Genomic DNA, 25,079 nt, shown 5'->3' on the forward strand with positions numbered 1-25,079 from the left:
GGATGGGAGGGAATTTCTGTACTCAGGCCCACATCAGTAAAATGCACTCCCTGTGCCAGTTCTTACCAATTAGACCCCATCCTCATGACCAAAACTAGCTAGACTCCCCAAACATAATCAAGAAATGCTCAAGATTGGCTCATCTTCATTCTCAACACAGTACCGTGAATTACAAATAAGAAACACAGACAAAAGGTGATTTTGTACCAGCACTGGGCCTTGAACTCAGGGCCTGGGCATTACCTCTTAGATTTTTAGCTCAAGACTACTTGTGCCACAACACCATTTCCAGGTGTATGCTAGTTAACTAGGAGTTTCATGGACTTTTCTGCTTGGGCTACCTTCAAACTGCAATCTTCAGATGTCAGCCTTGAACTCATAATCTTCCCACCTTGGCCACCTAGGATTATAGACTTAAAATATACAAGCTAGAAAAAAATACTCTTTTTTCTTCAGTAATTGGGTTTGAACTTGGCTTTACATTTGTTAGCCAAGTGGCTTGACCCTCTCCTCCAGCCCTTCTCAATTTGGTTATGTTTGATATAAAGTCTCACTTTTTCCCCATGCTGGCCTGGACTGAAAACCTCATTTATGCTTCCCTGCTGTGAATGACATGACATATGAACACTACCATCCCAGATATTGATTGAGATTGGGACTTTGTGGACTTTTTACCTAGGCTGGCCTCAAAACCTGGTCTTCTCCATCTCCAAGCAGCTGGGATAACAGGTATGAGCCACCAGGGCCCAAATGACATTTGGAGAAAAGATCTCAGTAACTTTTCCCAGGCTAGACAGCTCTATTTAATGCACTAACTAGAAAATCCATCCTTTTTTTAAAAAATTTAATTTTGTCGATAGGGTTGGGAATATGGCCTAGTGGCAAGAGTGCTTGCCTCGTACACATGAGGCCCTGGGTTCGATTCCTCAGCACCACATTTACAGAAAATGGCCAGAAGTGAAGCCAGGGACAGAGCTCAGGCCCTGAGTTCACGGCCTAGGACTGGCCAAAAAAAAAAAATAATAATAAAATAAAATAATTTTGTCGATAATGGAGATTGATCTCAGGGCCTTGGCACTGTCCCTGAGATCTTTTGCTCAAGGCTAACCTCTGTTGAGTCATAGCATTACTTCCGGTTTTCTGGTGGTTAATTGAAGAAAAGCGTCATGAACTTTCCTGCCTGTGCTGGCTTTCCACGGTGATTTTCAGATCTCAGCCTTCTGAGTGGCTAGGATTACAGACCTGAGCCACCAGCGTCTGGCCAGGCTGAGTGTTCTTAACCTAAAACTCAAAATCTGGAAAGACTCAGAATTTCGGATTTGGGATTTGAAGATTAGAGATACTTCACCCTGCTCATCAGAAATTCTAAGCAAATATTCCCAAACCTAGAAATCTCTAAATCTGAAACACATGCATCTCTAAGCATACCAGATAAAAGATGTTCAACTTGTATCTGTTTGTGAAATTAAATAAATGATGCAATATATACTGCTTTTGTCTGGTCTCTTTCACTTATTACCACTGTGCATTCTCCTATGTTGTTAAATAGCAGGTTAATTTTCCTTATTTTATTTTATTGATACTGGTACTGGGGCTTGAACTCAAGGCCTGGGTGCTGTCCCTTAGCTTTTTTACTCAAGACTACTGCTTTGGAGTAGTGGAGCCACATCTCCACTTCCAAGCAGGTTCATTTTCTTTGCTGCATAGCAGTCAACTGCACATTTTCATTATATGTGCCTATATCCATTTAGGTTGTTTCCAGTTTGGGGTAATTATGAATAACCCTGTCTAGTGGCTATGCCAGGCATGTTTCTGGGCACAGAATACATCATGAGCTTTAAAGTCTAAGAAAAGCAGGTATTGCCAGACTATAATCCTAGCTGAAATCTGGAGGATTGTGGTTCAGTCAGATGGGGCAGAAAAGTTCGAGAGACTCGCATTTAGAAAACAACCAGCAAAAAAAAAGTAGGGCTGGAAGAAATACAGCTCAAGGGGTAGAGGGCCAGCTGAGCAAGCAAAAGGAGGAGGAGGAGGGGGAGGGGGAGGGGGAGGGGGAGGGGGAGGAGGGGAGGGGGAGGGGGAGGGGGAGGGGGAGGAGGAGGAGGAGGCAGATATAAACCAATCATCTGTCTATGTGGAGTCCCAGCATTTACCTGTGATGTTAGCCAACTTACAACTTCCTATTTAAAACCACCTTTTTTGAGGGGGAAGAGGGAACAGGGAAAGGATCTTCCAATGTAGCCCAAGCTAGCCCAGGTTAGTCTAAACTCACAAATACTTCAGCCTCCTGAGAGCTGAGATTACAGGTGTACATCACCATAATCGGCACTACAGTAAGTTTTTGTGGGATTCACAAATTTTAGAAGAGCACAAATAAGCTGAGTGCCGGTGGTTCATGCCTATAAGGCTAGCTACTCAGGAGGCTGAGATGAGGATCATGGTTAGAAACCAGCCTGGGCAACAAAGTCTATGAGACTCTTATCTTGAAAACCAGAAGTGGCACAAGTAGTTTTGTAGTACTAGTCTTGAGCCAAAAAGATCAGAGACAGCACCCAGGCCCTGAGTTTAAACCCCACAACTGACAAAATAAAAGAGCACAAATGTAAAACAGAATCACTCCTTTTTTTTTCTTCTTTTTTTTGCCAGTTCTGGGGCTTGAACTCAGGGCCTGGGCACTGTCCTTGGCTTCTTTTTGCTCAGGGCTAGCACTCTACCACTTAAGCCACAGCACCACTTGGTGCTTTTTCTGTTTATGTGGTACCGAGGAATTGAACCCAGGGCCGCATGCATGGCAAGGCAAGCCCTCTTCCTCTACGCCACATTCCCAGCCCTCCTTCTTTTTTTTTTTTTTTTTAAACGATTCTTTTTATTTTTTGCCAGTCCTAGAGCTTGACTAGACTTAGGGCCTGAGCACAGTCCCCAGCTTCTTTTTTTGCTCAAGGCTAGCACTCTGCCACTTGAGCCACAGCACACTTCTGGCATTGTCTATATATGTGGTGCTGGAGGAATCGAACCCAGGTCTTCATGTATATGAGGCAAGCACTCTTGCCACTAGGCCATATTCCCAGCCCTCCTTCTACTTCTTGTATTCCAATGATAAGTAAAAGAAAATATTCAGTAGATTAAAAGAGGAAGCAACATGTTCTTTGGAATTTTTAAAAAAATAACACAATACATTATAATTTTCTATGATATTGACTTTATTAGTGTAGAACAATTAATACCAGCCATAAAAGTATATAATTAAATGCAATTATTACAAGTTAAAGTTTTATTCTCTTTCCTTGTTTGTGTGTGTGTGTGTGGGTGTGTGTATGTATACCTTGTGCTTGCTATTCAAGCACTCTATTACTGAGCTATACCCTCAATTTCTCCCTTTTCTGTGTATTGTCCTTTAATTTAAAAAATGAAAACAACAAAACGTTGTTACTTCACAACCAATTTGAAACAGGTTATTCAGGAGCAATAGTACAAAAAGACAGTTTAGATTGGAATGCTAAATCTATCCATTATTAAGCAGAATGGCAGTGCTTATGATCTTGAAAATTCACCTCTTTTTCCTCAAATCAGTTCCTTTGTAATGCATTTTCTTGAGTTCTGCCCATGACTGCCACAGTAGCAGTCCTGGGATCAGAACCCACACCCCATTAAAGAATACCAGATAGACCCAGAAGTACAGCCAGCTGTTGGTGTTGAGGTTGGGGCTTCCGATAAGCCACTCTGGGAAGAAGGTCATCCAGCCACCATAGAGTTCACAAACGCACAGTGTGATCTGTATGAAGTGCCTGTCGGAGAGAAGGTAGTAAGGAATGAAAATGCCTGCTGGATACAGCCCACAACCCTGAACTACTGCAAACTACTGCATCCATCCACCCATCCATCCACCCATCCACCCACCCACCACCTACCTACCTTTCTTTCCTTCTCTTTCTCTCTCTTTTGGGGGAGAGTGGTCATTGGGCTTGAACTCAGGGCCTGGGCACTGTCCCTTAACTTTTTCACTCAAGGCTGACGCACTACCAACTTGAGCCAAAGCTCCACTTCTGGCTTTACTTAGAGATTAAATGAAGAGTCACCCAGACTTTCCTGCTTGTGCTGGCTTTAAACAGTGATCCTTGGATCTCAGCCTCCTGAGTAGCTAGGATTACAAACATGACTCACTGGTACACAGCTCACTGCATCTTTTCTTTTCTCCTTCCTTCCTTCCTTCCTTCCTTCCTTCCTTCCTTCCTTCCTTCCTTCCTTCCTTCCTTCCTTCCTTCCTTCCTTCCTTCCTTTCTTCCTTCCTTCCTTACCTTCCTTCCTTCCCTTCCTTCCCTTCCTTTCCTTCCTTCTTTCTTCCTTTTTCTGTCATTTGTGGGGCTTGAACTCTGGGCCTGGGCACTGTCTTTGAGCTCCTCAGCTCAAGGCTAGTGTTCTACCACTTTGAGCCACATTGCCACTTGCAGTTTTTTTGGTGGTTAACTGGAGATAAGAGTCTCACAAACTTTCCTACCCAGGCTGGCGCTTAACTTCGATCCTCAAGATCTCAGTCTCCCGAGTAGCTAGGATTACAGGTGAGCTACCGGCACCCGGCTTGCATCTTTTCTTTTCTTTTTTATTGTCAAGGTGATATACAGAGGGGTTACAGTTGTGTACATATGGCAGTGAGTAGATTTTTTGTCAAACTTGTTACCTCCTCCCTCATTTCTCTCTCACCTTCCCTCCCCCCACCCCCCCCCCCAACCTCCGAGTTATACTGTTAGTTGCATCTTTTCTTTAAGTCAAGTCTTTGCTATAGAAAACCTCTCCAGGGTTGGGATATAACCTGATGGTAGAGTGCTGCCTACCAGGCATGAGGTCCTGGGTTCCATTCCCAGCAACAATAATACTTTTGCAATGTTGGGAGAGGTTCTGTGTTCTCTTGATGAGGTAAGTCAACATAATTAATAAAAACTCTCTTTGGGGCAAGTAATGTTACCTTTTCCATTCTCAGATTATTCTAGGTTTTAGTGAGTCTCATCATGAGCTACAATTGAGATCTACGGATAAAGGGGCAAGGCACTGTATGTACCTAGCACATAGTAAGTTCATGACAATGCACACGTTAGGCATGTTTGAAATAACAAACTCATAGGTATATGTAGTAATCTATAATTAGGTCAAGGAGCCAAAACTATGAGAAGGAACCAAGAAAAAAGTGTAACCTTTTTTTCCTTCAGTACTAGGGTTTGAACTCAGGAACTGGTGTATACTAGCCAGGCCTTCTACTATTTCAACCATATCCCCAGATCCTTTCTGCTTTAGTCACTTTTTGAACAGGGTCTTGCTTTTTTTTTCTCTCAGGACCCTAATTCTCCTATTTACATTTCCTATGTAGTTGAAATGGCAAGCATGTACTACCACATCCAGCTTTTTATTGAGATGGGGTCTTTGCACACTTTTTGCTCAGGCTACCCTCAAATCATGATCCTCCCAATCCCAGCCTCCCATGTAGCTATGATTAGAAGCATGAGCCACCACAACCAGATGAGAATTTTAATTTTTACTGCTATTACTTCTGTAAAATTGGATGAGGAAAAGTGGACCAAATGGCTTTGAAAACCTCTTTCAAATTTGAGATTTTTTTTTTTTAATGCTGAAGCTTTGTATAAGACTTTTTTAGTACAAGATCGAAAATACAATGCAGTTGTGTGCTCTGGACACTGTTTTAGGGACTCACCCTTCCCCCCCCAGTACTCCCATCTTTTTACCTTGGGTAACCAAGATATTTCCCAGGAGAGGAAAAAACTAGGGAAAAAGACAGGAGAGCTGAGACATTTCACTCTGACTCGGAGGATGATTAAATTCTCATCTTTCTTCTTCTCTTAAGCAGCAGGAACTTGCTTCTGAAAACTTCTCTTCCCTTGAATATCTAACTATATCTCACACAGAGAATTCACTTTCTTTCATATGGGAAAGGAGTTTTCTAGAGCTATTTAGAGGATATAATATGGAATATTTTTTTACTCTTTTATGCTTTTACGCTCCAAAATATTAGTGGTTAATCATTCAACACTGTTAACACCATCTTGTCTCCATAGAGACACTGCTGTTCCCCATATTGCATGTCTCCTACTTTTAATTCTGAACGAGCCAAAATTATCCTGGGGCCCCCATGACTGGTATGAGATATCGAACAATTTTCACTTCCATTCTGCTTCGCATCTCACAAATACAAGTGGTCACAATCTACTCTAAATGTTAGGCATGGAAACAACTCAAATTTTCCTTCTTTTTACCTAGACACTAACCATCCTCACTTACCGGTAATATTGCTCCTTGACAATGGCATAAATGAGGAGCAATGCCAGGAAGCCATCTAGCACAACGGTGAAAATTTCCAAAGATACGATATGTGGATCAAAATGGAGCCATCGCACATCAGCTTTTCCATACTCTTTCCCTAAAATCAAATCCTGCCGTCACTCAACTGGGGAGCACAATTACGATAGTTAACCGACATGACCTTTATCCCGGAAGGAGAGCAAAAGAATACTTGTCCCTCTCTCCCCATAATGCCCAACACAGGTATAATAGTAATATCAGATTTGTAGAATACTCAGCAATCTCCAAAGTTCATTCACACATTCTCCCTCACCACCTTTGACTCTTTTCACTTTAAGGAGCAAAATCCTAAATTAATTTAATAGCATCAGATTTTGCAAAGACAATCTTTTTTCTTTCTTTGTGCCGGTCCTGCACTCAGGGCCTGGGCACTATCCCTAAGCTTCTGTGCTCAAGACTAGCACCCACCTGGAGCCACAGTGCCACTTCCAGCTTTTTCTCCCCCCTTGGCAGTTAATTGGAAATAAGAATCTCAGACTTTTTTCCTGCCTGGACTGGTGATTCTCAGATCTCAGCCTTCTGAGTAGCTAGGATTATAAGTATGAGCCACCAGCACCTGGCTGCAAAGGCAATCTTTAACAATGATCTTGGTAAATGCATTATAATTTTGTGCTTTAAATTTTCAACATTGTCGGTTGCTGGTGCCTCTCTCGTAACCCTAGCTACTCAGGAGGCTGAGATCTGAGGATCACAGTTCAAAGCCAGCCCGGAAAGGAAAGTCCATGAGACTCCTATCTCCAATTAACCACCAGAAAACCAGAAGTGGTGCCCAGGTCCTGAGTTCAAGTCCCATGACTGAGATTTTTTTTAAAAATTTTTCTTCAACATAAAGACTAAGTAATTTAGTTGAGGAAAAATTATTACTAAGGAAATTTTTAACTAAACAGACATTTTTCAAGGGGGGGGGGATTCGTTTTATTTCATTTTGTTTGTATGTAGCCCAGGTTGGCCTGAAAATAAAGATTCTCCTGTCTCTACCTCCTGAGTGCTGAGGTCACAGGCAGCAGCTACCATACCCAATTCAAGAAATTTTTTTTTCTTTTGGTGCTGGTACTGAGGCTTGTTTTTTGGTGGTTAATTGGAAATAGGAGTTTCATAAATCTTCCTGCCTGGCTGTTTTTGAACTATACCCTCAGATCTCAGCCTCTTGAGTAGCTAGGATTACAGATATAAGCTACTGGCATCTGATTTTCAAAGGAAAAAATATAGCCTATGAAGTGAATTAAAAATAGACAAAGGGGCCCTGCTGCCCCTCAGTTGTTCTGACTGGGAAGTAAACATAACCTAAGAATCTTTCTAGACCCATGATCAGAATGTTTCTTCTAGAAGCTGGCATGGACACACACACACACACACACACACACACACACACACACACACACACGGCAGAGGCAGGACAATCTCAATTTCAGAGCTAGTCTAAGCCCTGCCTGAAGCCATGCACAGCTGAAATCTGTCCTTAGCCACCTGCTGTGCTTCAATGTAAATGCAGTACCTGAGAAACTGCAGAGTAAGTGAAAGGAAAAATTTCCCCCTAAATTTACAATAGGCAAAATGTACCAGCTGGTGCATCCAAAAATCTAAGGAAATCACTTAGGTAAATGCAAATTCTTTAGGAGCAAAGAGATTAGTGGTGTTCAGACACTGAAAACAAAACAACTCCACCATCCATTCAATCTTTATTCCACAAATGTTTTCTGGGCAGATGGGATTCTCTGCTGGGCCTGGAGAATGCATCAGGCCCCAAAGTGGCTCACCTGGAGGCCAAAATCTTCAGTAAAGCCTAGTGACAGTGGCTCACGCCTGTAATCCTAACTACTACTTAGGAAGTTGAGAGCTGAAGTTCCATCCTAGGCAGAGTCTGTGAGACTCTTTATTTCCAATTAACCACCAAAAAGCTGGAAGCAGAGTTGTGGCTCAAGTGGTACAGTGCCAGTAGCAGTCATTCAGTGATTTTTTTTCCGCCCAACTTTTTTTTTTTTTTTTTTTTTTGGCCAGTCCTTGGCCTTGAACTCAGGGCCTGAGCACTGTCGCTGGCTTCTTTTTGCTCAAGGCTAGCACTCTACCACTTGGGCCACAGCGCCCCTTCTGGCCATTTTCTATATATGTGCTGCTAAGGAATTGAACCCAGGGCTTCATGTACAGGAGGCAAGCACTCTTGCCACTAGGCCATATTCCCAGCCCTTCCCCCTACTTTTTTAAGGAGAGCACATAAAAGTGACAATGACTGAAAAAGACCATGTAAGACATCTACATTGAATGCCATTGAAATGAATCTGGGCAAATCAGTTTCTCTGAGGCCAGGCAGTAAATAGGCTGCAACTTTCTGGGCTCTGCCTTCCATCCTCAAGCAAGGTTTTCACATAAACTCTCACCAACAAGGTGTAATGCTGCTAGGCCTGGGGATGAAGCAGCAGCATGCCCTCCCCAAATTGCTCACACGCCCCGGGTGACCACTGACCTGTTTTCAGAAGCACTGACTGTAGCAGACTCCATTCTCTAGAAGTTTCCTAACACTAGCAATGCACAGGAGAACCCACATAATTCCTGGCTGGAGGACACAAGTGACTCCAAAGAAATGTATTAGGCTGGGCGTGGTGCTCATAGGTGCAGCAGGAGCTTAGTGTGCATGAGGCCCTGGGTTTCCTCCTAGACTGGAAGAGGAGAGAGGGGAGAAGGGAGAGGAGGAGAGAGAGACAGGAGAGGGATAAAGGGGACAGGGGAGAGGGAGGAGAAAAGAGGGAGAAGGAGGAAGGGGGAAGGAGGAAGGGAGAGAGAGGAAAATTGCAGATGCAAAATCTGAGGGCAATCATCTTGAGCAAAGCAGTTTTACAGGTGGCTCATTGGTCTGTCAAAACAGACCACTTGATTGCCTGCTGATTGATTTACAGTGAGGGTGAAGGAGACCGGTAACTGGATACTACCTCAGCAGGACAGGAGGAGATTGGGAGATTATAAACAAAGCTGATACTAAAAGTATAAAAGAATACCCATTTTTAAATACTCCACGCTCTTTAATCTGTGCATGCACACATACATTTTTTTTTTGTTTTTAATCTTTGTTTTTGCAGTGCAGGGCCTCACATATGGTAAACCATGTTCCACCACTGGGCAAAATCCCCAACCTCATATATATATATATAGTGTGTGTGCGTGTGTGTGTGTGTATGTCCAAGCGCGCATGTATGCACGCCAATCCTGTGTGTGTGTGTGTGTTCGTGTCCAAGCGCGCACGTATGCACGCCAATCCTGCGGCTTAAACTCAGAGCCTGGGTGCTGTTCCTAAGCTTTTTGGCTCAAGGCTAGCACTCTGCCATTTGAGCCACAGCCCCACTTCCAGCCTTTTCTGTTTATGTAGTACTGAGGAATGGAACCCAGGGCTTCATGCATGTGAGGCAAGCACTCTACCACCAAGCCACATTCCCAGCCTCCACTTTCAGCTTTTCAGTGATTAATTGGAGATAATAGTCATACAGATTTTCTTGTGAGGTCTCTCTCCAAACCATGATTCTCAGATCTTGGCCTCCTGAATAGCTAGGATTATAGGCATGAGCTACCAGCTCTAGGCTATGATATATGTTTTTAATATACCCCTTTATTGAGACTTAAGTTACATGGCATACACCTTCATCTGTTTAAAGAATGGGTTTTAATGTATTTACAGATTCGAATGACCACAATCTAATTTAGAATATTCTTTTTTTTTTGCCCGTCGTGGGGCTTGGACTCAGGGCCTGAGCACTGTCCCTGGCTTCTTTGTGCTCAAGGCTAGCACTCTGCCACTTGAGCCACAGCGCCACTTCTGGCCGTTTTCTGTATATGTGGTGCTGGAGAATCGAACCCAGGGCTTCATGTATGGGAGGCAAGCACTCTTGCCACTAGGCCATATTCCCAGCCCCTAATTTAGAATATTCTGTTGCAACCCAAGAAGAAACTACTATCTATTAGCAGTCCAATCCCCTACTTCCCCCCAACACTCCTACCCTTACTTCCAGCCCTTCACAACCAATAATCTATTATCTGACTACTGATGGACACATGACACATACATGAAATCAAACAAAATTTGATGTAGACACTCATTTAATCTACAGCTACACTGGTGATTCATCTCTGCCAACATTTCAAATGCAAATGTTTTTAATTACTTACATAAAGATGCAATCAAGCCTTCCTCAGAATCTGCAACATTTCCCACTAAAGACAAGTAGACAAAAGCGCCTTCCTAGAAAGAAGAAAACAAGACAGGCTCCTGTTGATTGGCACAGCTAGAGGAGGGCACTGAAGACCCGCACACTGCAGGGCAGCATCCTCAGTGTTCTGAGTTCCATACCAGCCACAGCTTTGTGGGGTGAGATTCTGGAACCTGGCTACGAGGACTTGAAAATGAATAGGCCCAAAGCTAGTGTGTCAGAAATACCTATTTTTTTTAATGCAAACTAGTATAGCCATTATGGAAATCAGTATGGAGTTTACAGAAAAAGACTAAAACTAGACCTCCTCCATTTATAACCCCCGAATACACTACTGGACATTTAATTAAAGGAGAACAAATCAATACACTAGAAAGCCACCTGCATAGCTGTGTTTACTGCAGCACTATTCACAATGGAATCAGCTGAGGTGGCCAACAACAGATGAATAAAGAAGATGTGATAGAAGAGAACAGATAGATGTTATGTGTGTGTGTGGGGGTATACATATATACAATTGGGGAAAATATAAATATTATATAATATATCTTATATATGTATATCATATATACATATATCTATATCTATTTATCTATACACTGTTGAAACAGTTGGTTAGTAGGGAAGATTGATTGGAATATATTGTAATACTAATGGAAATGAAATCCTACTCTGTGTAACTAATCCTAAGCTAACAAAAATGCTAAATATTAAATAAATACCATTCTTGGCATTATAAAATCATAGATATGTTGCGCAAGAAAAAAAAGCTTCACTGATCTATTAAATATTTCAGGGCTGGGAATGTGGCTTAGTGGTAAGAGTGCTTACTTAGCATGCATGAATCCCTGGGTTCGATTCCTTACTACCACATAAACAAAAAACAAACAAAAAGCCGGAAGTGGAGCTGTGGCTCAAGTGGTAGAGTGCTAGCCTTGAGCAAAAGAAGCTCAGAGACAGTGCCTAGGCTCTAAGTTCATGCCCTAGGACTGGCAAAAAAAAAAGGGAGGGGGGAGGGATATTCCAGGAATTTTATATCTTGGAGAACAATCTCATAGTTTTGTTTTTGTAACAAAAACAACTTCAAACTCATCTTAACAAAAATATTTAATGGCTATACTAAAGTATAAATTGTCCACATGAGGGCACTTTTTAACATTTTTGGTCCTTAAGCTCAGAGCTGGCACTCTACCAGTTGAATCATGTTTTCAACTTTTTTTAAAATCAGTCGTGGGGCTTGAACTCTGGGCCTGGATGCTGTTGCTGAGCTTTTTTGCTCAAGGCTAGCACTATACCACTTTGCACCACAGTGTCACTTCCAGTTTTCTGGTGGTTTCTATTGGAGATAAGAATAGCAGGTACTTTCCTGCCCAGACTGGCTTTGAACCTCGATTCTTAGGTCTCAGCCTCCTGGGTAGCTAGGATTACAGGTGTGAGCCACCAGCATCCCACTTCCAACTTTTTGCTGGTGAGAGATAAGTTCTTTTAATTTGTCTGCCTAGGCTGGCTCTGAACCATGATCCTCAGATCTCAGCTTCCTGAGGAGCCAAGATTATAGGTGTAAGCCACCAGCATGATTCCATGAGGGCAAATTTAGAAAGATTTAAAATGCCTGGGCATTCTCTTGATACTTAGGTAATGAGATATCTACAATTATACTTACAATTTCCCTGTCACTGAAATGTTCCTTTCCCTAAGCGTTAAAGAACCAAGCATCTCACTGGATATCTATCGTGTCGTACCGCTGAATAAACGTTGTTGATGTTCATCATGTGTTTTTAACCAAAACAACTGTTTGTACAACATTAACCTTGTGTGCATGTCCTTTCATTCCTTTCAGTACCACTTCCCGGTGACCACTTCTAGCCACTCCATCTGTCCTTCTAGTGATTTATCTTATTAAGCTCATAATATACTACTTCTTTAGACCAGTCAAGCTCAAAAACTACTTAATTTATATTGCTTTCTAGTCCTTCAAGTTCTTGATAGTTCTATTATTCTTTTTCTGGTTATTTAAGTGTGTAACATAATAAACTGACATTTTCAGGTTGTTTATTCATCAGGTACAGTATATAGACTTACCTTGTAGAAGAAAAATAATCACACACACAAATATACACACACACACCATGGTCCCTCACACCCTTTCCTACTCTCACCTTCTATCCACTGCTTGTGGGGATATTGCTGAGATCGATTACATGTCTGTCCTTGTTTTATAAACATATATGCCTTGCTTGTTCTATGTGTCGATGGATTTAAAAGCAAAGCCATTCAATAGCATTGTGACTATAGAAATATTGTTCTCTTCAATGGGACATAATTTCTTTCTCTACAGATCCAATATCTTGAGCCCTGTGTCACTTAAGGGGAGTGCCTTCAATGGAATATCCTCTTACTTCAAGAACTTCCCTAAGCTATACTCTTGTATTACATCTGGGTCATCATCCATAAGTTACTTGTAGTACATTGTTTCACTTATAGTTTGTAATAGCCTTTTTCCCCCCTGATCAAGAGAAGAAAACTTCCAGGTGATGGTGGCTCATGTCTGTAATCCTAGCTACTCAGGGGGCTGAGATCTAAGGATCACAACTTGAAGCCAACCAGGGCAGGAAAGTTTGTGAGCATATCATCCCCAATTAACTACCTACCTAAAAAGCCAAAAGTGGAGCTCTGGCTCAAGTGGTAGAGCATTAGCCTTGAGCAAAAAAAGCTCAGGGACAGCACCTAGGTCCTGAGTTCAAGCCCCAGGAACAGCACCAAAAGGGAGGGGACAGCTCATAAATGTCTTCTAGCTTCTTATCCATTTAATCCTGGCTTCACAGAGTCTTTGAAGGTTTATTCTTTATTTATTTTCAGGCCACCAGTACCTGGCCGGAAGGTGATTTATTTTATTTTTCCCTCACCATCATCATAAGCACTAAATTGTATGTATGAATGAATATGTATGAGATATGTTCATACAAATAAATGCCCCATACCATTTCCTTCACTTGGTCAGGGAACTTTCTAGACAAAGTAACACTGACCTGGTCTGAAGAGGCAAAGGGGCTGGGCTGAATTTGAACCTCTTTAGGCCTCAGGCCAATTTATCTGTAAGATGAAAGGCCTTCTAAAATTAGATAGTGGATCTCATCCAAAAACTGGATGTGACTTCCACTGACAACCTTGCTAACTGAGCAAAATATAGATTCCAGTGCTGGACTGGGGACCTCTCCTCAGAAGGAACTCTGTGGGTAAGGGTGAAAAAGTGACCTGGGGATGAATTATATGCAGGATCTAATGAGTGTCTAACACATGTATTCCATTTTATATCTGATTGAAGTTCTACTCCTATTTCAAATCTTAGCTCAAAACCTCCTTCTTCCAGGAATCCCATGAAGATTCATTTCTCACCCTGCTCTATCTCCATGTTTCTAGCTTTGTGTTACTGTAATGACCAGTTGCCATTAGATCACACATCTCTGGGGGCTGAAATCCCACCATCATCCTCAAAAACCTAGGAAGATACTTTGTGTTGAGTATACAGGCTCATATCTGTAATCCTAGAGGATTGAGGTTCAAAGCCAGCCTGGCAGGTAAGTCCATGAGACTCTTCTCTCCAATTAACCATCAAAAAGCTGGAAACTCAGCTCAGCTCAAGTGGTAGAATGCTAAGCTTGATCAAAAAAGCTCAAGGCCGGTGGTTCAGGACTGCCACCAAACACCACAACAACCAAACAGGCCCATGTGTTGATTACATGCAATAAACAGTACATACACATTTGGTGAACTTCTACAGACAGCCTGAGACTAGTTCTCCTGACCAGCTATCCTTGAGCCCTATAGTACTAGCTGGGTCACATGATGGCTTTATTCTCAGGGTTTTTTGTTGGGTTTTTTTGGTTGTTGGTGGTAGTTATGAAGTTTGAACTCAGGGCCTGAGTGCTGTCCCTAAGCCTCTTTGTGCTCAAGGGTAGAGCGCTAGTGCTCTATCCTTGAGCCACAGTACCACTTCCAGTTTTTGAATGGTTAACTGGTGATAAGAGTCCTCAGATTTTAGCCTCCAGCCTCGTGAGTAGCTAGGATTACAGGTGTGATCCACAAGCACCTGGCTTGTTTTGTTTGAACCTACAGTAGAGATGGAATGGATTCTTTCAGAGTTTTCAAAGGACCTGGGCTAACCCTGTGCTTCATGGAGAAAAAGCTCTCTGTGACAGGAGATTTAGGACCACTGCAAACATGGTGCCGGGCTGGCATTAGCCAGCATCTGCTGTTTAGATCATGTTTTTCCCACAGAGTACAGTGGCTCTTCACAGGGACACTGCCCTCATGTTTTATGTACAAGAAGCTAAACCGACTCACAGACACTTGGCTTTTCCCCCCCTGCATACAGCAAGCAACCACTAGAAATGGTATGAGCCAGTCCTCAAAACAACTCTGAAAGCTTAACCCTGTCTTATGCCATCAAACCTGTCTACTTTTCTATTATTCCCTGTTTCCTGACTATAATCAAATATCTGAGACAAGCCAACTTTACCTTACAAAAAGAAAAAGCTCACACTTAATTGTTAGGTCCACCCAGGGAAAAAGGCTCCTTTCCCATTGTTCTCCCTCACTCACATAGTCCCTACTCTAGAAGTCACCACCCCAGCCCAGGTAACTGGCATACCTGGGGTGCAGTGGGAGTTCTCCCAGGCTCTGAGGTCTTTACTATGGCCACACCTCCTCCCCACCCTTTCCTTATGTATCATCTCTGTTAGGAAAATGGAGGAGAATGGAAAAGGAATAACTGGACTCGACTGTCAATAGGCTAGGACTGTTTATTGCCAGTGAGGGGCACAGACCTTCCCACAGGTTTGGAGGTTGTGCAAGGGACTGGATTTGGGGACTGGGTTGAGATGGGTCTTAACAGGGAAGCAGAAAATAAAAAATGGGCTTTGGTCTCTTGGGGTCAAGGGCAGCGTCCCTGGCCAGGCCCACATGGAATGAGTAAGCACGTACCTGGTGTTGTGTTTGACCTGGGGAAATAAACCAGGAGTCAATCCTTCAGTCTCTATCATTATTAGTTCCATCCCTTTTTGCCCCTGGCCCCCTCGCAGCCTTTCCCCTGCCCCTAGCCCCCTTTCCCTTTCTCTGCAGCCCTTGTACCCCCTGCATGCTTCCATATTGTACAGGCCAGATACATGCTCGCCCCACAATAAACTCTTTTCTGCCTGAACCAGGTGGCAATCTCTTTTAGCTGAACCTCACAACCCTTCTGAAAGCTGCAAGACCAAATGGCAATGGTACAGGCTCTGGCCTCATGCTGGACAGTGCAGCCTGGATATACAGAAAGGATCACAGGCCAAGCTAGAAAAGGGAGGAGGGGAGAGAAGAGGGGGAAATGCAGAGGCAGCAAAGGTAGGAAGTGCAGAAAATATTCGACCTGTTCCCAGTCTCTCTTCATTTGTGAATATTTGAAATTGAAATCTAATTAGAAAGCTGCACAGCAAGTTGTTAAAAGTGCAAAGGCAGCTGGGCGACCATGGCTCATGCCTACAACCCTAACTATTCAGGAGGCTGAGATATGAGGATCACAGTTGGTAGCCAAGCCTGGGCAGGAAAGCCCGGGAATTAACTACCAAAAAAATATTGTGAAGCTGTGGCTGAAGTGGTAGAAAACTAGACTTGTGCAAAAGAAGACCAGGGATAGCATCTAGGCCCTGAGTTCAAGCTCCAGGCCCACACACACACACACACACACACACACACACACACACACACACACACACGTTCAAACCCAGTCAGAGCTCACAGAAAGGAACCTCTATCCTTCATTCCAAACTAGAGATTGAATTCCTGTGTGTTCTGATCCTGGCAGGCAGGCAGCTGGGACCAAAGTGGTGGGAAGATTCTGAGTGCCCAGCTTTGCTCCTCCCAGGCTAGGTGAAGCCAAGAAGCCTGGATGACTTGGTGTGTAGCAGTCTAACCCAGCCCAGGAGCCATGCTGACAGTACAGGAGGAGCAAGCAGTCCTTTGCAATACTTCTGCCCTACATGTGTTCTTTTCTACCTCACAAGCCTAAATTTCATCAGTCAGCAATACCAAGAGTCCCTGGTTACTTGAGTCCCAACAAACCACAGGGCAAATGTACTTACGTTCTGCAGGCACTCCTGCCAGGAAAGAGGTACTTAAATATACAGCCTTTTGTCATTCTAAGTGCAGGTGTGCAGATACTGAAGCTTGGCTTCAACCTAGTGGCAGGTTCCAACACTATTACCAGGAGCCAAGAGAAATTTTCATATTGAGTTTGGCAACATGCCGAAGATTAAAAGTCACTTGTGAGAAGAGCTTGCAATAATCATCAATAAAAATTAAGAAAAACGTGTCTTCTGAACATGGTGATGCAGAGCTGTAGTCCCAGCATTCAGGAGGTGGAGGCAGAGCACCTCAAATTCAAAATCAGTGTGTGCCACACAGTGAGACCTTGCCTAAACTTAAAACTAAAGCAATCAACTTTTGGGAAATGACCAGGCATCATAATGCCAGCCCGTGTTTGCTGGGTGACATGCTAGACCTATTTCCTCTTGCTGCTCCAGAAGACTAGAGAAGATGGCAAAGAGGTGGGCATTTTATTCACCACAACATGGGTGGCATTCTTGTTTTTTTTATTTTTTGGTACCAGTACAAAATTTGAACTCTGGGCTTTACTACATCACTCGACATTCTTGCTCACAGATGGTTTTCTACCATCTGAGCTATTCCTCCAGTCTGGCATTTTGCTGAAAACTTGTAGACTTTTCTTCCCAAGCTGGCTTTAAATTACAATCCTCAGATTTCAGCCTTCCTATGTAGTTAGGATTATGAATGTGAGGCATCAGTGCTTGGCTGCAATTTAAAAAATATGAAATAATCCATGAGCAAAGTGTGTGTGTGTGTGTTCCAATGCCAGGGCTAAAATCAGGGCCTGGGTGTGATCCTTAAGCTTTTCTTTTCCCTCAAGGCTAATGTTCAACCCCTTGAGCCACAGCTCTACTTCTGTGTATTTTTGGGTGGTTAAAGTGGGCATAAGAGTCTCACAGACTATCCTGCCCTGGCTGGCTTTGAACTAGATCTCAGCCCCCCAAAGTAGCTAGAATTATAGATGTGAGCCACTAGGGCCCAGGTCCAGCTAATCCTAAAGTAGGTAGTAAACACACAGATACAGTTTAGTGTTTTTATACTATACATGTCTAGAATATATTTTATATAATTTTTGAGTGGGCTTAGCAACCTGTTTAACTTCCCTGTTCAAGAGATCCTGTGTTCAAGTAACAGCTTAGAGATCACTTCTATAAACAAGTTAAGAACGATAATCACTATCTCCACACATTCTCAGGAAAAGCAAATTACAACATTCCAGCAACACTTGTTATACCCACATTCGTAATTGTGTTTTCTTCTTCTTTTCAACATTATGGACTTTGATTTTGAGTCAGCATAGAGTAGGGAAAAGAAAGCATGGGAAATAGCTAGGAATTCAGAGATAAATACTATATTAATAACTTGATTCATAGTATTGTTTTTGCTTTCAGCCTTATACTTGCTTATAAACTGCAATATTTAGTTATAAGGAAAAAGAAAAGTCTTTGTCTCTCTCTGACCCTGCCTGCTGCCTCAAATAGTTAGTGTGCTCTGGGAACTGAGGTAGGCTTTCTAGGAAGGAAGGAAGGAAGGAAGGGAGGGAGGGAGGGAGGGAGGGAGGGACATAGAGAGACAGAAAGACAGGGAGAGAAAAATTATCCAGGGAATAAGGGAGAAAACTTATCTTAGAGATGGACACCCATCTTGGTTGGAGCATGTGACTAAATCAATCCTTTTCTTGAAAGCAAGGAAGTCCAACCATCAAAACCCAAGTTTAACCAGTTGGCCAAGCTCCATAAATCTGGCTCAACTGATAAAATTATGTTTCAGAGTAAGGATGATGCAATGTACCATGTGTTGGATCAAAGGGAGTGCTTATATCTAAGGTAAATTTGAGTCAAACTGCAACCTACTTTTCAAAGCATTCACTGCACCTGTTATCAGATGGGCCAGCATCAATGTCTAGGTTGTGTATGATCTATCTTTCCTTCACTTTGCTTTACTAATAAACTTTCTTGGTTTCTACCTCAATATGTCCTCAAAGTCTTTATAGTGCAACATCGAGAGCTCAATGCCCAATGGCCAGGCAGATGCCTCCTCCTGGGAGTATCTCTGGTTACCAATCTAGGGTTTGTCTAGATTCAAAGCTGGTGAAAGTTTACCAAAAAAAAAAAAAAAAAAAAAAAAAAAAAGAGCATGGGCTGAATTTTTAAAGCGTGTGTGTGGGGGGGGGGGGGGGGAGTTGGTCGTGGAGCTTGAAATCAGGGCCTGGGAGCTGTCCCTGAGCCTCTTTGTGCTCAAGGGAGCACTCTACCACTTGATTCACAATGCCACTTCCGCCTTTTTCTGAGTAATTTACTGGAGATAAGAGTCTCACCAAACCTGATCCTCAGATCTCATGTCCTGTGCCCAGATCCAAGTGTGTTTCTTAAAGCTTAGAGTAATGAACAGTGCAATCTTTAAAGTCAGGATTAAAAAAAAAAAAAAAAAAAGCACTAGGACGGCGCTTAATATTTCAGGGCCTTTTTCACCTCTATGAAATAGGGACAATAACTACTAGCTTAGACAGTTTAAGCACAATATTGTGTCTGGTACATTGAAGGAATGGTGGTTACCACTGAGGTACAGGATTTTGTTGTGGCCAGCCTGGACTTTGTGATTACACACACACACTTTGTGATCACACACACACGCACATACACACACACACACCAATCTCAACTCCCAAGTTTTTGTTCTACTCAACATTTAGGTGCAGGTTAACAGAGGAGATGATGTTCTTGCCACTGGGTAGCTTGTAATCAACGACGTCAACACAGGCAAAAATGGGGGGGGGGGGTAAGTTTAACAAAGGAATGAGCAGCACCTGAGGCTAGGTGAACTCGGGGTGTGCGGCCTCCCACCACAGTCTCGCGTGCCCAGGCCTCCAGTGCCTCCCGTGTCCCCGCAGGCTCCCCGCCTCAGGGAGGCGTCGCGAGACCACCCAGGCCTCCGGAAACCCTCCGGGAAAGGCCGGGACGCCCCATCCCCCACGAGGCACTTACCAGCACGAAGTGCACCAGGGCGTCGTAGCAGAGCCAGGCCAGGGCCCCGCGGTCGGCCGCCCCGCGCCCACGGCCCAGGCGCAGGCCCAGCGCGCAGCCCGCCAGCAGCAGCGCGGAGCACAGCAGCAGCGAGCGGCCCGCCGAGGCCCCCAGGTCCCCGCCGGGTTCCATGCCGCTTGCGCGGACACGAGGAAGGCCGGGAAGGTGAGGCTGCGGAACTGAGGCGAAGGCTGAGCAACCTCGAGCCCCGCGGAGGGGCGGGGCGTCCAGGTGGGCGTGGCGAAGCCCTACCGCAGACGCCCTAGGATTTGCTCGCTCCCGGGATGCTGGGTACCCTGACTATCATGGCTGAAGAATCCTCTTAACGCCAGGCGCCGGTGGCTCTCGCCTGTAAGTCTAGCGACTGGAGAGGCTGAGATCTGAGGATCCCGGTTCAAAGCCAGCCAGGGCAGAATAGTCCGCGAGAAAACCGGAAGTTGCGCTGTGGCTCCAAATGATAAGAGTACTAGCCTTGAGCAAAAGGACAGCGCCCAGGCCCTGAGTTCAAGCGTGTCCCCTTGCACCCCCACCCCATTATTCGCTTCAGCCAAACCTGTTTCCAGACCAAACCCAAAGGACTGAAAACTGGAACCACATCTATCAGTGAGGTTTGACTTCTAACAAGACATGGCAGGGTGGTGGAAATTTGGCCAATGGAAGAGGCAGTAAATTCTGGGACATAAAAAGGTGACAAGTCTTTCCTTACAAGGCTTGCCTGAGAAGGGCAAGGCAAAGATGTTTTCTGCCACTACTAGACAACTTAAAGCTTGTTTAACTGACTAACCATAATCTCATTTCTTAAAAACCCAGAAATATAGCAAAAGCCTAGTGGAAAGGAGTTCTAGGACATACTGGCTTGATGCTAGGTGCTTTTAACCTATTTCCTGTGATATTTTGTTTACTTCACAACCCTGTGGGATCAATGAAATAAGCAAGCCACAAAAAACAAATACCATATGATTCCACCTCTGAGGCATCTAAACTAGTCAGATTCATGGAAACAATCTGAAGATGGGTGAATAATAATGTGAACATATTTTTTGTGAGGTGTATTTTCATCAATTAAGAAATTGAGCCAAGTGCTGATGTTTTACACCTGTAATCTTAGCTATTCAGGAGGCTGAGATCTGAGGATCATGTACTGAAGTCAACCTGGGCAGGAAAGTCTGTGAGACTTTCACCTCCAATTAACCACTGAGAAGCTAGAAATGGAGCTGTAGAGCATTAGTCTTGAGCAAGAAAGATCAGTACCTAGGACTGGCAAAAGGAAGAAAAGGAAGAATAGGAAGGGAGGGAGGAAGGGAGGGAGGGAGGGAAGGAGGGAGGGAGGGAGGAAGAAGGAAGGAAGAAGGAAGGAAGGAAGGAAGGAAGGAAGGAAGGAAGGAAGGAAGGAAGGAAGGAAGGAAGGAAGGAAGGAAGGAAGGAAAGGAAAGGAAAGGATGGATCAACAAGTAACTAGAAGCCTGGAGTTGGTGGCTAATGAATGTAATTAATCCTAGCTACTCAGGTCTGAGGAACTGTTTCAAGCCAGCCCAAGCAGGAAAGTCTGTGAGACTAATTTCCAATTAACCCCCAGAAAACTGGGAGTGGCACTGTGGCTACAAGTGGTTGAGCACTAGTCTTGAGCTGATGAGCTCAGGGACAGCGCCCAGGCCCACAGTTCAAGCCCACGACTGACAAAAAGAAAAATAACCAAAAACCCTTTGCCCTAGTCATTTCCTGTATCTTTCTTATGTAGCTGATAAAATCTGATGATAAAATCTGTTTACACATCTATTGCTAGTCTCTTGCAATTAGACTATAAACTCTCACAGGAGCTTGTTTACTGCCATTATCTCAGGCACATACAGTTTGGCATATACTCACTGTCAAGATAACTGCTAACTGAATGAACATGGCCCATCCTGAATCTATGCCCTGGATAGTTTCCCGTAGTTAAGAAAAATTGACAATTATTTTTGAATATTAAATATATTCTCCACCCCCACCTCTTGCTTGCCAGTACTAGGGCTTGAAGCCTTCTGCTCCTGCCTTGCTTTTTTTGCTCAAGTGGTGCTTTACCATTTAAACCACATCTTCATTTCCATCTTTTTGCTGAAAACTACTTGATTGGAGATGAGTCTCATGGACTTTCCTGGCTGGGCTTTGAACCCCATCCTCAAATCTCAGGCTCCTGAGTAGATAGGATTACAAGCATGAGGCACTAACACCCAGCAGTGTATTTCTCAATTGTAGTTTCCCTACTAATTTGGTTACATCATCCTTTAACAGCTTGTCCTCTTCCAGAACAAAATAAAAACTGGACTAAAACAGATTATACATTGTCTTCATATTCTACTTCTGTTCCTCAGTCCTTTCTACTCTAGAATATCTGCTTTCATTTTCACACTGATATAACTCACTAAAGTGACTCTTATTAGAGTTTGTGTTCTTATCTTGACTATTAACAGTACCACTGGACCCCGATTTCCACTTGGTTTTCTGACAAGATTCCAAAGAGTTTGTTTCCACATCTTGTTTCCTTTGTAAGCACATGCTCCACTCCATGCTCAGGGAATGTTGGAGCCCTGTTCTCACTCCAAACCTGTGCACTGCCCATAGATATAGGCAGAACAGTCAAATCTCGATGCCTGATCTCTCCAGAAAGCTCCAGAAAAGAGATTTTCTTCTTTTAGAGTGCCAATCCTGGGACTTGAACACAGGGACTAGGTACCATCCCCTTTTGCTCAAGGCAAGCACTCTACCATCCTAGCCACAGCTCCATTTCCAGCTTTTTGGTGGTTAACTGGAGATAACCGTCTCACAGGCTTTTTTTTCCAAGCGGTTTTGAACCACAGTCCTTAGATGTCAGCCTCCTGAGTAGCTAGTATTTCAGGCATGAGCCACTGGTGTCATTTTCAACTGCTCTACTTGACAGTCATTTGGTTATCTCAAGTTCACCATCTTCCACTTTCCATACCTGGTCCTGTTTCCTACTGCTGTTCAACTGTTGTAATCAAAACACTTAGGAATCATCATTCGTAATTCCCTCTCCTCAATGTATCTAAGACATCACCACCCTCATTCTGCATTTGTGGCCAAACATCCCTTCATTTCTGAACATCAAGGACCAACTGTTTACCATCTCTTGCTAATATGACCAATTGCCAGCAACCTATCACTTAAAGAGACATTTTCCTGTTTTTGTGTGTTTAACATATATATGAATGTGTGTATATACACACACATACATATATGAATGTTTTCGTACTGGGGCTTAAATTCAGTGCCTAGGCACAGTCCTTTAACTCTTTCCTAGCCATGTCTAGCTTAACAAAAGATGGTGTGGTACCATGTACAGTTCCCACAAATGATTTGAGGAGATAAGGCTAAGGGTATATCTTTTTTCTTAAAATACAGAAAGAAAAGGTATCTTTGTTTTGTGTGTATGTGTGCAAGTGTGCACATGCCGCTGGACCTTGAATTCAGGGCCTGGGCACTATCTGTTAGCTTTTTTGCTCTACCACTTGAGCCACAGCTTCACTTCTGGTTTTGTGGAGATAAGAGTTTCACAGACTTTCCTGCCTGGGCTGGAAACTATGATCCTTAAAGCTCAGCTAGGATTACAGGCCTGAACCACTGGCACCAGGATGTTTCCTCTTTTATTATGCATCTGGGTAATACAACCTGAAACTGTTCACACAGTCATGATTTAGACTGCCTCATCATTTGGGTGATGTTTTCTACAGAATTTATTTTGGCCAGTCATTCAAATCCAGGAAGGTTTTGGTCCCCAGGGGACATCTGGCAATGTCTAGAAGCACTTCTTGTGTTGACTGGGGAGGAGGAGGAGGGACCACTACTGAATACTACTTAGAAGAGTGCAAAGATTCTGAAACATCCTGCAGTGCAATGGGCAAACTTCACACAAGAAAGTTATTTAGACTAAAATGTCAAAAGTCTAGGGTTTGAATTTCTACCTGAATACTCTGTTTGGTAGATGGATTTGGCATGGAGTACCTAAACATGAAGTATTTCTAGTCTCTTAACTCTTTCATTCCATTCCTCACTATAGTAACATAAGAGTTATACAGAGATTATAAATACTATGTATACAAACTACACAAGTTCAGACTTGTAGTACACAGCAGGTAAGTAGGTACAAACTAACAGTATTTTATCTTTGGAATTGATTCCCTCTACCCCAAGGCCTATGCTTTCAACAAATACCATATGCCATTATTAAAACCAACGTTTGATGAAAAAGTAGGGTTTCAGAACCCCCCAAGTGGTCCAAAATTAGTTGAGGCATTTCTTGAGAAACAAATTGTTAGAACAGACTGCATTCTATATTCCTTTTCAAATACTTTCTCCTGCTACTATATATAAAATACTTTGAGAATCATTTTCTCACTGTTTTCCATTATCTATTCAAGTATAGTACTTAAGTGAAGAGTTGCTTTTAAACCTAGGACAAAATGATAAGTAGAAAGAATATTAAGTCATATGCCTTAACACTAATAGCTTAATGTACAAAAATTACACTTTCTTTCTCCAAGTAAATTTAATTAAAATTCCCCAGAGTTCAACCATGGTTAAAAAAAAAAAAGTTAACAAATAATCCCCTGAAAAAGATGCCCCTTCTAAATGAAATGATGGCAAGATTAAATGAGTACTATTACATTTATTTTTTTATACACTGACTTCTTTCAAAAATAATTTGAAGTGGCATTATACAAAAGTAAAAATATTTCTATACTCAAAAGTTTGGCTGTTCCTTTGTTCTTTTAATTAATCGAATTTCATTTAGCGCCACAACCTCTAACAGGCTAAAACTTTCAGAGTATACTTCAATTACTAGTCTCTATGCTACAAGTTACACATTTTCAAGGGTTAGGTAGGCCTTAAAATTTGATTAGACTACTTGATTCAAAAGTCATCATACAACCCTCCCAAACAGCCCCCATTTTTGGGAAGGGGGGTGTTGGTGGTACTGTGGTTTGAACTCAGAGCTTTGCACTTGCTAGGCAGGAACTCTACCACTTGAGCCACATCCTCACTCCAAACAGAATTTTTTTTTTTTTTAAGTTACAGTGTCTAACTCTGAGATACATGAGTATAGGGCCATGGAACGGCAGGCGGAGAATTGAGTAATACAACCAACAAGTCAAGGAACATGAAGATTACCAAGAATCTGAGAAGAGAGAGGCACGGGCAAGGAGAGTGCCTAAGCTGGCCCAGTATCACTTGGGAGCTCAGACTTCTAGACTATAGAACTATACAATAATTTCTTCTGTTTGAAGTAATCTGGTTTGTGGAACTTCATTACTGCAGCTTAGGATATTAATAAAGATGTCGGTGCTTAATTGCCACT

The 25,079-nt window shown here is 43.0% G+C and overlaps 1 protein-coding gene and 1 long non-coding RNA gene across 2 annotated transcripts; one reads left to right on the forward strand and one right to left on the reverse strand.

Moving 5' to 3' along the window:
- Positions 1-3,182: 3,182 nt before the first annotated feature.
- Positions 3,183-19,942, reverse strand: Ebpl (EBP like). Its single transcript, XM_048341416.1, has 4 exons — positions 19,688-19,942; positions 10,519-10,591; positions 6,286-6,424; positions 3,183-3,785 (listed from the first exon to the last, which is right to left on the reverse strand). Exons 1-4 carry the CDS (start codon positions 19,856-19,858, stop codon positions 3,548-3,550), a joined length of 621 nt encoding a protein of 206 aa, XP_048197373.1. The 5' UTR covers positions 19,859-19,942; the 3' UTR covers positions 3,183-3,547.
- On the forward strand, positions 12,363-24,981 carry LOC125348300. The gene is made up of 3 exons (XR_007210344.1): positions 12,363-12,374; positions 13,015-13,020; positions 24,316-24,981. It is a non-coding gene; the product is annotated as an uncharacterized LOC125348300 (long non-coding RNA).
- The last annotated feature ends 98 nt before the right edge of the window (positions 24,982-25,079 follow it).

Source organism: Perognathus longimembris, chromosome 3, assembly GCF_023159225.1.
Source record: "Perognathus longimembris pacificus isolate PPM17 chromosome 3, ASM2315922v1, whole genome shotgun sequence".
In the NCBI taxonomy this organism is placed as follows: domain Eukaryota; kingdom Metazoa; phylum Chordata; class Mammalia; order Rodentia; family Heteromyidae; genus Perognathus; species Perognathus longimembris.